Here is a 13,315-nt window from a genome sequence, read left to right as displayed (position 1 = left end):
GAAAGAAAGTACATATATTTATAAATGTACGTGTACACAAACTTTTTAGATTGGACTAACTCCTTAATACCAGAGTCTGAGAAGAGAGACCTGTATGTTGGAGTGGTCAGTAAAGATCTGTTTTGGTTAGAATCTTCTGCAGCTCCATTGATTGAGTGAGCATTAACAATCTCATGAATATTTTTGTTAGAGTATTCGCGGCTTCCTTATAATTAACACATTTTTAAGGTCTATGGGTTTGACTCTATATCGACCAAGCCTGAATGAGTACAACGTAAGGGTATTGCCACACGAATTACAAAGGATGAAAAATTCGCGGTTAATCCTATTAATTGTACCGCAGCACTCTCGTGGCATTGCTATAATGGCATTAGCAGCTCACTTGATTGGAATACGTGCTAAGCTTGTCCTGTGTGTTCAAATTCTCCCCGAGGGTTGCATTATTTCTGGTGAAAAGGTGAGATCATTATTATTTAGAGTTATCGTAATATTTCTTTTATTGCATTAAAAATTTTTAAATATATTATATTCTGATAAAAATTTAGTTAACCGAACAAGCCACGAAAGACTATAATCGGGGAAGGATGTACCTGTCGGACTATGCAAAGCGCGAAGGTGTACCTGTTTTTCAGAATATCGCTGATGCACTGCAACATGCGATACAGCTAGTTCAAAGTCCCTGTTGACTTAACTCCTCTTCTTTTTTCTATTTTTTCGTACGAATGAGATCATAGATTCGACGATTAATTTATTTTTATTCTACGATGTCCAACTACCATTTGAGATTTACGGGACAATGGGTGGAGGCAATACAAATTGTTTATCATTCTTGTTTCTACAAATATTAACTAAAACTTATATTATTATTACTGACATTTCAAGATAAGATATTGTTAATATCTCATTATATAGCGCGATTGTTTTTCGTATAAAGATATGATTTTTTTTTTCTTACACTTTTACTATTGACTAATATAGAATAATATACTGTGCGCACTACTATAGGATCATGAGATTTTTACAATTAAAAAATATTTTTTGTTTCATACAGCAAAGCAAAAGAAATGGAAGAAATGTTTATGTTGCTGTGTTTAAGAAGTTCAAAATTAATATTTATTATATATTTTATTTTTTGATAGAAAATATATTTTTTAATTACAATTTTATATTTTATTTCAAATACATTCACTGTTGTATTTCTTTTCTTTTCTTTTTTTTTTCTTTTTTTTTTTTTCTTTTTTTTTATTTTTATTTTGTAGAAACATTAGTGAAAGTAAAAGAGTGCAGCTAATAATTTTATTTTATACGTTTTTTGCTTCACGAAATGACTTTCTTTTTTTTTGTATAAATGGCGATGCAAATAATCTCCTATGGTAGATGGACACATTTTTTATAGTAATTTAACTTGCAAGTTTTTGTAATCTTGTGGTAACTGGTTGAGGATTGATTTGATATACGTGTACATAGACTATTAGTTATTTCTAACGATCTAATGATAATTAATCTCAAATTTGATGAAAAGATTGTATGGGAGGATGGTATGTTTGCTCGAGTTGAGTGTAAATCTCCATCGTGTACGTGAATAAATATATATGTACACATGGTAGCATATCTTCTTATATTATGACATACGAAAAGTTTCATTTGTCATAATTAGCAAAATGAAAATTATAGGCAACTAGAATTTTTATGTATGAAAGAAAAAAAAAAGAGTGTAATTACTTATTTGTAACTTTCAAATTGTTTGAAGCTCAGAGACCTTATTTACAAATAGACATTGCAAATGGCTCAATACAGAAGTCATTTATTATACTCCTCTTTTGGAAGTATTTTCATAATATCACGCATTCTTTTTTTTCTTTTTTTTCTCTTTATTAAAGAAAATTATTTTTACGCTTTCCTGACATTTTTCTTTGAAATGTGTAAAGACCGAAAGTGTAAAGCTTTTATAACGAACAGAAATTTATAATGAACAGTAAAATTATCTCTGAACACACACACACACACACACACACACACACACACACACACACACACACACACACACACACACACATATATATATATATATATATATATATATATATATATATATATATATATATATATATGCATATGTGACCAAAATAAAAAAAAAAATTATTTCTATTACTATTTTGGAAAAAAAAAAGAAGAACCCCTTCAACTTTTACTTTATTTCAAATAAAAATTGCTCGTAGATCTCAATATATTAAATAATTTATATCACTGTACTTTCTCATCTCTTACTTTCGTCGAATCTTTGTTCGTTTTATTTTGAGTAGTTACCTTTTTCGCATCGGTTTTTCCACCTCTGTAATATTGTAATATAGTTTTAAGAGACAACAAGACAGGAATCATTGCCGGTAAAAATAAAGGTGTATATACAGCATATCTGAAATAAGATATTAAAATTTAAATAAAAATTTGTTGTAAAAGAGAGTTAAAAAAAAAAAGAATAGCTTACTTTTGATCTTCTGGAAAATAAAGAAGTGCTAACAAAGTTGGATCGGAAAAAGCTTCTTCGGCAGTAATAAATGCATCTTTACTGAGGATAAAACCATTCATAAGATCACCATGTCTAAGGAGTTCAGCAGAACGTTCCACCAAATCTAACGCAACTTTTATTCTATTTCCTACAACATCTGTAATAACGATACGGTTGATCTCTGTGAGAAGTTGAGCTAATGATTGCAATGTTAACTTAGCAGAAGTTAACTGTTCCATGGCACGAACTCGCAGCAAAGCATCTACTTCCCAATCACGTGATTTCAATCCAACCAGTGGTACTACGGTTACACTGCTTATAGGCTTCTGAAATTATAAATGAAATATTTTTATCGGTTAATTGACAATTGTTTGTATTTTCAAATGAATTACCATTTCTGGAATGCCTAAAAGCAATCTTAGTTGTGCAAGAAACGTCCCGATGATAGTGGCTTCGTCGGGAATAATGGTAGTAGCTTTACCACGTGCTGCAGCTTCGCATGCTTCAAATGAAGGATTAGTGAGCACAACACCACCCCATCTAATATATATATATATATAATTTATATTAATATATACAGAGAAGAGAAAGAACAATATATCGCTTTTGTAAAACTTATATACCTTGGAGATAAAAATGCTTCAACGCCACTATCAATCGTTGATTTGTGACCATTACGCGTATAAATGTATAAAGGAGCATTATCACATGGAACTATGTATGCTACAAAATTTATGCACGGATGAAGACTCACTTGAGATGCTAGAATTAGAAAATTGATGTTTTTCTTTTTATAAAGAAATACAGAGAATTACTCGGATATTTCTTTTAATGATTCATCGAAAGTTTTACCTAATTTTTTTTCTAATGGTGTTACAATATGTGGTAAAACATCTTCCACCAGACCATAATGTCTACCCTGCGAGCTACTGTCGGGAACACGTATTGGATTAACGCCTAGTGGTAATAAATATAACCACTGTGACTTCACCGAAAAATTGCTTACCATCGACAATTGATCGAGGAATGGCTCTATGTACTCTAAATAAAATAGACATTTATTTATGAACACATGCTATATATAATAATCGTCTATGTGAATGATTATATAATATACAATAATAATATATACCCTCGGTCATTGTCCGAAGATCCCAATTGACTTTTAGTGTTTCAGGATCGGGATTCACTATAGTTATTAAAACATCATAAGCTGAACTAGCAGGAAATCTCCGTCTATTTTCTTCGTCAAGACTGTAATCTGTAGGATTTGTAAGCGCATTTTTAGTAAGATTTAACGATTTCTCACGAAGGATCCATTCGGATAGCACTTGTACCAATTTTTCATTGCCTGAAAAGATTTTGATCATTGTAACATTGTGTACTCATTGTGAAATACAAAATTATTGTTAAAGATAAGATATTACTTGTCTCGATAGAGAAGTATATAGTCCTTTTAGAGCCAACGAGTACGGCATCATTTAGATTTGGAGATTCTAAAAGCAAAAGATTGCCTACATCCAAATCGAAGGTAGAAGCGATTTTTTCCGACTCGTGATGGGCGAAAGCTAATGCCAAAAGATTGCTAGATACCACTTGATATATAACTTCCAAATCGTAAATCTCTGAAATGGTGGAGTAACATGATCGAAAGGACAATGAAAAAACTAATCAAACAATGTATTATGTATGTTATCCATAAATGTTTCTTTAAATTCTATACACGAAATTCAACACTTGTGTCATACATTAAAAGAGGTCAATGTAAAGAACATATCTATAAAGAGATCAAAAGATCATTCTACTCACGTATTTTAATAGGAAGTTAGTTTCGACTAACAAGAACCCTGATAATAAATGAATTCTAAAAATATCTAAATATGTTATACAAATACCACTGGCTTCGAATGTTCTTCTTATTTCTTCAGTTAATGTAATTGCTCTTTCATCGGTGAGAGCAGCAACAATAATCTTCGTTTTGATTTTAATTTCCAAATTTGATAATTCATCGATTCCAAAATAGGGAAGTGCCACCCGTGGTACAGTTGTCATGTACCACCATAATGGAACACCAATTCCTAAGAGTATTACCGCGAAGGATATGCTGGCATATACTCTATATTTTTCTGTAAAAAAAATCGTAACATATAATTAAAACATGATATTCAAATCGTTACATCGATCATTACAATATCGATCGAACATCAAAATAATAAATGAGACATAGAACGATAAACATATGTATAATTTTTATGCATACAACTTTTCCATTTGTATGGCGTAAAACTTATCGCAACAAGAAATTGGATTTTACATAGCCAAGATTTTGTGAGATAATACGACATGATCGCGTTTTTATCAATAAACGATATTACAATTGTTTTATTTTATTTGTTTTACATCGTTCACCATGGCCTTGGCAAGAAACAACAAGTGTTTCTTATTCGCCACGACAACCTTCAAAGTGAATTGAACTAGGTCCAAATCGGTTGCAAGTATTCTGGCACGATACGAAGTATGACGTTAGTTAAGTGTATTAGTCGAACTTGTACAGTAGCAGTGTCACTTCTTCCTGATTCAATTTTTAATTAATATAAAAAGATGCTCCGAATAATTTCTTTCTTATATTTGAAAAACAACAATGTTACTGTGCACTTTAAAAATAAATAGAGATGTACAAATAAATCATTTGCATGTTATAGCTTTTTTATATTTACTCTTTATACAGGATAGTGATATCATCCTAAAACGTGTTCATCCATTGAAAGAAAATTATCTTTAAATTTATATTTATACGGCTACGAAGAATGGATTATTTCATCTCTATTAAAAATATAATTGATTGATCGTTCAAGGAAAAAGGTATGCTAGTATCTGTCTATTTTAACTAAACGAGTGATTAGTTCCTAATATTAACAGATAACATCTCGATGAGTTGCATTAATAAAATCTGAAATCTTTTTATTTCACATTGGATGATCATTAAATAAACGTACAATAAAGCACGTTGTCTTTAGCAAAATTTTACATTAAAACGGAGTTTCATCATTCATACAAAGATACACCTACGACATTTGAATGTCTCCCTCTTTATCTATCATATGTTATCCCTTTATATTTATCCTACAGTAAAGTGTCATTGTGTGATAATAATGTTTGTATGCGAAGAGATAAGAATACATGTAATAAAAGTATGAATTATAATTCACACTTCTTATTGACTAATTATTTAAAGAAAAAAATAATATTGTGTTCGCAAATATATAATTAATAATTAGATTAAATTTGAAACTTCATTCGTTTTGATCTTAATTTGAAAAATGAAATAGTAAATTTGGAAATTAAATATAATTTATTTTACGTTCAATCTTTTATGTGTGCTATTCCTTGTTTATATGTATATTATGTAAGAGCATACGATTTCCATCGTTAATCAGACAATGTAGAATGATAATTTAATATAATCCCACATGAATATAGACCTGTCTTTCTTTTATGATTGCACGTTATACCGTATATTTTAAAAAGTAACAGATTCATATGGATGAAAGATTTGATAGGAATATTCATCTTTGTTATTGTCAGGAGATTGAAAGTCAAATGTCTGAACAGACAACTCAAATTATGTGCATACACGAAAGTGTATAGATATGTAAAGTTATTCCAAGAAAAAAAAAAAATTCATCCAAGTAATCTATTCTCCTATCTTTATACTTTAAGTTACAATATGCGGTATAATTTATTTTTTTTTTTCCAATATTATAAATATATAGATGTACGTAGAAAAAAGAGAGAGAGAGGGAGAGAGAGAAAGAGAAATAATATACTGAATGAGATTGATAATATAAAAATACTATAGTCGATCCTTCATCGTATTTTACGAATGACCTGCTACCTCAATGACGTGTTATTTTCTTACATGGCACGTGAAATGAATAATGGAAAGAATAACTTGAATCGATCGAACGAGGACTTCCGATGTATAATTCGAACACGTAACGATAATGAATGCGATCGCAAAGTTCACGCGCGTTCATATATTACTGAGTTCATTAACACATCGAAGACGCGAATAATTTTATTCATTAAAAATAGCCTAACGTCAAGATCTCGTCAAGGTATCGTTTATTTTATAAACTTCGTCATCAACAATTGTTTTTAAATAATTTTTCATTAAGAATGAAATAATAACTTCTTCCCTTGAACATTCATTATCATTATTTTATTAGCATATTATTTTGTCAGCATTTAAATGTGAAGAAATTTAATTTTTTTTTTTATATCTTTTTTAACAGTTCGATAGATTTTAACTGCAAAGTCAATAATGAATTAGTATTTGCTTAGTTGGTCCAAAAGATAAATTGATCAATGACAATGTCATTAACGATCAATAATACTTTTGAACAATTAGTGAATAATAATAAAATTCTTGTGGGTGATATCAGTTTCTTTTTTATAATTTTTGAATTTTGAATATTACTTTAAATTAAATGATAACAAATTAGTATTGATACGATTACATTATATACGTTCATTTCAAAATTATTACGAAAAGAAGAAGAGATTTAGAAGAAATATTTATCTCAACGAATTTGACGAAAGTTTTCCAACTAAATGAAGCAAAATATCTTTAAAATGGTGAATAAGTGACTTTATTCACGTAGCAGAAATATATAAGTAATATTTGAAACGATTAATAAGATTGAACATAAACGTTGAATGTTTTACGGTTTTAGCCGAGTCTTTTTCAAACTGATAGAAGTTAATAATGGTAAAAACTAAAATTATAAGAAATTACAATTATTTGTGATCACGAGTTTTTTATTTTTTTTTCAAAATTTTTTTTTCAAATTTTTTTTCAAATTTCTATGAAAATGAAAAAAATTAATATATATCGTATATTTAAAAAAAAAAAAAAAAAAAAAAAAAAAAAAAAGATCCAAACGTACGAAGGAAAGATTATCCTCTTTTCTTTTTCTTTTTATTTTCCTACCTAGAAGGAAGAAATTAATGTATTGGAACATTATAAAAAAAAATTTTCTTTCGAACTTTCTTTCGTCAGATAACAAAAGTAAAGAAAAAAATATTGCCCATAAAACCTTCAATGTAATATAATATGAGACAACCGGTCTCATTTCATTGTTCAGCAAAAATAGAGGGTTTTCCCACTATGTTCTGGAATGATATATTACCCTCCCCCTCTCTGTAGCCGGTATTTCTTTTTTTTTCGTCCTTTACCTTGAAAAGGATGACTATGCTTATCGATAAAAATCCTTAGGCCGAAAGAAACTTAAGATCAACAGCTGTCTGTCAATGGTTTTCATTGTCTCTTTGGTAAAGAAAGAGTAAAAGAGAAAAAGAAAAAGAGAGAGTGAGAGAGAAAGAGAAAGAAAAAGAGAGAGAGAGAGAGAGAGAAAAAGAGAAAGATAAAGCGGGAGAAAAGAGGAGAAAAAGAAAACAGGAGAACGAGTTAAGAGAGAGGAAGAGGGGTGATACTTGAATTGCTCGTTTAACTCTGGTGCCTTTGCTTCACGTTGACCAGTATGCTTCCAACGAATGGAAAGTTAACGTTCTATCATCTCAATCGTCTTTTTTTCATTCATTGTAAATGTTTACTTAAAGTGTTCGCTCTTCCTATCGTAAAAAAGAAATCAATCGTTCATGATTAATATTGAGATATAGTTAAAATTCGTATTACCGGTTTTGATATATATCGATTCTCACTGTTATAATCGTTTTCATGTAAGTTTCATCCAACGTAATTTCCTTCATAGAGATGCATTCCTTACGAGTTATAACTGTGTGCTGATATTATTTTTTCCTTTTTCTGCAAGAAGAATCGAAGATCCAAAGGATTTTCCTTCGAATACTAATATCAGTGAGTGTGTTACATGTTAATCATACGGTGCAAATCTTTTTTCTGTTTATCGTTATATCCTAAAAATGGTTTTTTTTCTGCCCCTCCCTCCCTCCCTCCCTCCCTCCCCCCTCATAAGTTATTCCTTCTCTTCTCTATTTTCTGTCTTTATATGAGAAAAATTTATAACGCAATTAATGTTATTTTCAATCTTATTAGAATCATTATTATAACAATGAAAGTCGGACGATCCATCTTATCGAATAAAAATAATAGCATTTTATCTTAGAACTTATTTCTTGTCCCAAATGATCTTTGTTAAGCTTCTCTTGGTAATATTTCTTAACCAAAGAAAAACAAAACACTAAAACAAGAGTTCTAATCTATTTTTGGTTCACCAACATAAAACGTTTAATTCGTTTTGCAGGATACATGTAGAATATACGTGCATGTAATACCGCAGAAGATGAGAATTTAACCCTTTGCACTTTCAAGAATGCTCAACAACAATACATCGTATTCTCTGTTTATATCTATTATATTGCACTTGTCTATTACATTATATTGCGTTTATACGTGTCTTTTACTATGTAACTAAAAACGTGTAAATCGTTTTGAACCTATAAAAGATTAATAATTTTATCTTTCGGCTCTGTCTGTCTTACGAAACATATTTATTTTTCATCGTCAAAATATTTTTTTTTTTTTTTATGTATTTCTAATCTTAAATTTAACTTCCTAATGATTTCATAGATTTTAATTATACAAATATTCTTTTATAATTATCGTGCGTCCACATCTTTTTTTCTATTTTCTATTAAGAAATTGTCCTTACAAAAAAAGTAATCAAAATCGCTTTATTCGATCTTTTTTATTTAATGACCGATAAAAATGTAAGACGCAAAAACCTATTAATGTCATATTACGTTATTGTTTATAATTCCTGTAATCATTCATTATCGCGTACTTAATAATTTTAGTTCAATTGCATAATTTTGACATTGATCATCATTTTAGTTTTATTTATTTACATACACGATGATACTTATACAATGTTATTATTTTGTGAAATGAAAAAATTTATCATTCATTTATTAATGATTGTTATTTCATATCAATGAGTTTGAAATTATTGTTAAATATTGTTAAATTATTTTAGTAAAACATTATGAATACGATTGCAATGGAACCAGAAATTACCGTCACGGCGGCTAGAGAGTAAGTAGTAATTAATGTAAACGATGAATAATGTATCGCATTATTAACATTATAAACATTTTAGGAAAGAGCCACATTTGGGTAATCTTCTTATACGATTTGTAGCAATATATTGGAAATCTTTTATAATTGTACTATGGCCATTGATTCTATTGCCATTAGTATTTATAAAAACTGAAGAGGTTCGTAATATTGTTTGTACAATTTAATTAAATAAAAAATAAATAAATAAATAAATAAATAAATAAAAAATTGATGTAAAATAAGAAATATATGTAAAGCGCGAAGAGAATATAACTAAATGACTAATAAAGTTTTACTATACATATCGTTTATCATAGTCATTATAAAATTAACCAAATTACATATAGCCTTAATTAAAATAGATTAAGTTAGATAATAGATAAGTAGATTGTTATCTTATAAAGGTAAGATACGAAATAGATAAGATACGGAATAGAAAAATCATCGTCAAATATTATGTAATCGGGTACAAATATTTTATAAAAATTATGAATAATCTAATCGATAGTTAAAATTTCAATTTGCGTAACGAATTATGATTGATATCGAGAAAGATTGATTACGAGAATTTGTAAAAATAATTTTTACGGGAAAATGTAAAAATTCTATAATGATTCACGATTTATAATATCATAAGTATCAAATGTAATAATAATTATTTTTAACTATTATAGGTATTGGCCATGCGATGTTTATACGTAGTTGCTTTGATGGCAATGTTTTGGGTAACAGAGGCTCTACCATTGCCCATCACAGGTCTCATACCCGTGGTATTTTATCCTCTAATGGGTATTATGAGCACCAATGAAACTTGCCTTTGTTATATGAATGATACTACAATGATGTTTCTTGGTAGCTTGGTTATCGCCGTTGTTATTGAAAACTCTGGTCTACATATGCGCATTGCTCTCTTGATCATAAAAATAATTGGTTGCAGTCATAGAAGGTGACACTATGTCTTTCATTAGACATCGTCAGTATCGTCTACAGTTACATTTACAGTTATGAGGATATTATCAATGATAATACATTTTTCAGGTTGACTTTGGGCCTCTTTTTCGTGACGATGTTCATTTCTATGTGGGTTTCTAATACCGCTGCTACAACGATGATGATACCGATTATGGAGACGGTACTCTTAGAACTTGAAGCAGTAAGTAACGTTCATTGACTTTTTAGATTATTTGAATTTAATTGAAACGTCCGATATATTACAGCAAGGACTTGGTAATATGTTCATTCAAGAGAATGAAACTGAAATGGCGATTTCACCTATGTATGTAAAACATTATTTATATATTTCTTCTTCATATATATTTAATAATCTATCTTTATATATTGAATTTTATTATAGTTCAAAAAGACCGACACATAGTACAATGGTTTATTATTTGGTGGCAGCTTATGGTTCAAGTCTTGGTGGTATTGGTACGATAGTAGGAAGCGGAACAAATTTAACTTTGAAAGGATTTTTCGAAACGTAAGTATTTTAAACTTTAATAATTGTAATTTTCTTAATCATATCTTTGGACTTCTAGAATACATTTATATTTCATCTTTCTCAGACGTTTTCCGAATAGTCCAAGTATAAGTTTTGCCTCTTGGATGCTTTATTCTGTACCACCAATGTTACTGATGGGCCTTCTGTCCTGGCTATGGCTACAAGTGATGTACATGGGTCTATTCAGGCCAAAAAGCAAAGATGCTAGAGCGATTGATATTGGTTCCCAAGGAGAACGTGTTGCTACAGAAGTGATACAAAAAAGATACAAGGAACTCGGACCGATTTCGTGGCATGAATCTGTAGTTGGAGTTATGTTTATAACTGTTGTACTACTTTGGTTCTTTAGAAGTCCTGGATTCATGAAAGGCTGGCCATCTTACATCACGAATTTGTAAGTATAATTTCTTATTGCTATTGTATCAGTCCTTTACAAATAGCATAAATAACGTTTAAAGTATTTAATATAACGATGGACTGATTTCCTGACATCTTACGAAATTACTCTAGCTTTATTTTGCAGGCCAGTCAAGGATTCAACGGCGGCTACGTGTTTGACGATCTTATTTTTCATACTTCCAGCAAAACTTGATTTTCTACATGCCTTTGATAAGGATCCGAATAAACGTCCTAAAAAACCGTCGCCTGGTATGATAACATGGCAGACGATACATCAAAAAATGCACTGGAGTTTGATACTGGTGCTTGGTGGAGGTTTTGCTATATCAGCTGGTAGTAAATTATCTAGATTATCAGAAATCCTTGGAAATTTATTAACAGGATTGAATTCTATACATCCAATAGCAATATTGGCTATTGTTTGTATATTTGCAGAAACTGCAACTGAGCTCACTGCAAATGTTGCTGTTGCAAATATCATATTACCAGTATTAGCAGAAATGGTAAGTAAGATTGTAATAAATTTAATAAGGTTAAAAAAACATTATTATTAATTATTTTTCTATATTGTTTTAGTGTGTGGCACTACAAATACATCCTTTGTATCTTATGCTTCCAGCAACTATATGTTGTTCATTCTCATTTCATTTACCAGTAGGTACACCACCCAATGCCATTGCCAGTGCAGCAGGACATATAAGAACAAAAGATTTTATAATTGCTGGGATAGGTCCAACTATTATAACACTCATTATAACTATAGGAGGATTTTGTACTTGGGGTACATATGTATTTAATTTACATGAATTTCCAACATGGGCTTCGCAGAATAAAACAATGTAGATTTGCTTTTTATTTAGTATTATTCATATTAAACTTTTTTTAAAGACTAAATTAAATTATATATGAAAATTTCTATATAATATAATTATCTAGAAAAAAAAGAAAAAGAAAGAAAAAGAAGAAATAAAATAATATTACATTATAGTTACTTTATAAAAAAGAACATCGTGAAATGGTATTACAGAAGCTTAACTTAATAAGCCGACTAGAATCTTCATATTATCATATCAAAATAAAAAATAAGATAAATATAGATACGATTTATTTTTTATAAAAATATTAAAATGTTTAAATGTCTGTATTAAAAATAACAAATATATTTGTTTATTATATCGATATTTAATAAGCACTTATAATTGTGTATATATAATATATATAAAATATATATATATATATATTTTTACAAACATTTATACGATAGCTAGAATAAAAATGTAATCGAACAATAATAAATAAACATTGATAAGCAACTTAATCCATTATAATATTTAATTTAACAATGTAAAATTGTTAAATTAACAATAGTATATATCTCTTACCATCTTTACTGGAATCATAGTCGACAGTTGCGATTGGTTCTTCCATTTTCAATGCGTTGCTAATTACAAATTTATAAAGTTCTTCATTTTATTTTTTTTTTTTTCACTGACACAATTTAAAACGTTTAAAATATTATACAAATACACTGACGCGATGAATAAATTTGAAACATTAGTAAAGCACATTAGAATATAATAAACCTAACCTTTACTATGTAAAATTCTTAAATTATGAATTTATGAGACAATAAAAAAATGTTTAAATTGATATGACATTGCAAAATAATCCAATTAATAATATTATACAAAAATCAACATTTATTACTTCAATTTACTGTCATTTACTATCTTACCACAAATTTCATCGCGAATAATATACATCACTTCTACATACATGTTCTATATGTACGTACCATGTGAAGTAAGCA

The 13,315-nt window shown here is 29.0% G+C and overlaps 3 protein-coding genes across 17 annotated transcripts in view; 2 read left to right on the top strand and 1 right to left on the bottom strand.

Moving 5' to 3' along the window:
- Positions 1-1,024, top strand: part of LOC118441851 (uncharacterized) — a 6,057-nt gene extending 5,033 nt beyond the window's left edge. For 5 of the 6 annotated variants that reach the window (XM_085657239.1, XM_085657238.1, XM_035866820.2 and 2 more), the window contains 3 exons: positions 50-155; positions 229-457; positions 546-1,023. In XM_085657239.1, coding sequence (XP_085513365.1) covers positions 50-155; positions 229-457; positions 546-686 — 476 coding nt within the window. In that variant the 3' untranslated portion in view covers positions 687-1,023. Of the gene's footprint in view, positions 1-49; positions 156-228; positions 458-545 lie in introns of all 6 variants that reach the window. The other variant, XM_085657241.1, reaches the window with a different exon arrangement.
- On the bottom strand, positions 309-13,315 carry PIG-S (phosphatidylinositol glycan anchor biosynthesis class S). Of its 3 annotated transcripts, none has more exons than XM_085657236.1 (10): positions 12,888-13,294; positions 4,402-4,632; positions 3,934-4,131; positions 3,639-3,857; positions 3,359-3,547; positions 3,130-3,268; positions 2,899-3,046; positions 2,486-2,832; positions 2,308-2,413; positions 309-446 (listed from the first exon to the last, which is right to left on the bottom strand). In XM_085657236.1, the coding sequence occupies exons 1-10, from the start codon at positions 12,931-12,933 to the stop codon at positions 441-443; spliced, it is 1,629 nt and encodes a 542-aa protein (XP_085513362.1). In that variant the 5' UTR covers positions 12,934-13,294; the 3' UTR covers positions 309-440. The 3 variants fall into 3 exon arrangements, with proteins under 3 accessions (XP_085513362.1, XP_085513361.1, XP_085513360.1); XM_085657235.1 differs by lacking the exon at positions 309-446 and having other exon boundaries at positions 2,173-2,413; positions 12,888-12,946; positions 13,241-13,315; XM_085657234.1 differs by lacking the exon at positions 309-446 and having other exon boundaries at positions 2,173-2,413.
- Positions 5,350-12,561, top strand: LOC146872996 (protein I'm not dead yet). 8 transcript variants are annotated; one of them, XM_085657230.1, is made up of 11 exons: positions 7,819-8,248; positions 8,344-8,384; positions 8,791-8,879; positions 9,523-9,581; positions 9,646-9,763; positions 10,280-10,551; positions 10,644-10,758; positions 10,823-11,085; positions 11,171-11,500; positions 11,630-12,008; positions 12,082-12,561. In XM_085657230.1, exons 4-11 carry the CDS (start codon positions 9,532-9,534, stop codon positions 12,346-12,348), a joined length of 1,794 nt encoding a protein of 597 aa, XP_085513356.1. In that variant the 5' UTR covers positions 7,819-8,248; positions 8,344-8,384; positions 8,791-8,879; positions 9,523-9,531; the 3' UTR covers positions 12,349-12,561. The 8 variants fall into 8 exon arrangements, with proteins under 8 accessions (XP_085513355.1, XP_085513356.1, XP_085513354.1 ...); XM_085657233.1 differs by lacking the exon at positions 8,791-8,879 and having other exon boundaries at positions 7,976-8,384; positions 10,823-10,881; positions 10,960-11,085; ... (1 more) ...; positions 11,911-12,008; positions 12,082-12,559; XM_085657228.1 differs by having other exon boundaries at positions 7,819-8,384.

This window comes from Vespa mandarinia, chromosome 5, assembly GCF_050613455.1.
Source record: "Vespa mandarinia isolate Hongniang chromosome 5, ASM5061345v1, whole genome shotgun sequence".
Lineage (NCBI taxonomy): Eukaryota > Metazoa > Arthropoda > Insecta > Hymenoptera > Vespidae > Vespa > Vespa mandarinia.
This window is presented reverse-complemented; position numbering and strand designations above follow the sequence as displayed.

Excerpts from the sequence above, each read along its gene's own strand:
- PIG-S (XM_085657235.1), bottom strand. The coding sequence starts at position 12,933 with ATGGAAGAACCAATCGCAACTGTCGACTATGATTCCAGTAAAGATG. Across the intron at positions 4,633-12,887 it reads CTATGATTCCAGTAAAGATG|AAAAATATAGAGTATATGCC; the intron begins GTAAGAGATATA and ends TTTTTTTTACAG. Across the intron at positions 3,047-3,129 it reads GAAGCATTTTTATCTCCAAG|ATGGGGTGGTGTTGTGCTCA; the intron begins GTATATAAGTTT and ends TATATATATTAG.
- LOC146872996 (XM_085657231.1), top strand. The coding sequence starts at position 9,532 with ATGAATACGATTGCAATGGAACCAGAAATTACCGTCACGGCGGCTAGA. Across the intron at positions 10,759-10,822 it reads TACTCTTAGAACTTGAAGCA|CAAGGACTTGGTAATATGTT; the intron begins GTAAGTAACGTT and ends GATATATTACAG. Across the intron at positions 12,009-12,081 it reads TACCAGTATTAGCAGAAATG|TGTGTGGCACTACAAATACA; the intron begins GTAAGTAAGATT and ends ATATTGTTTTAG.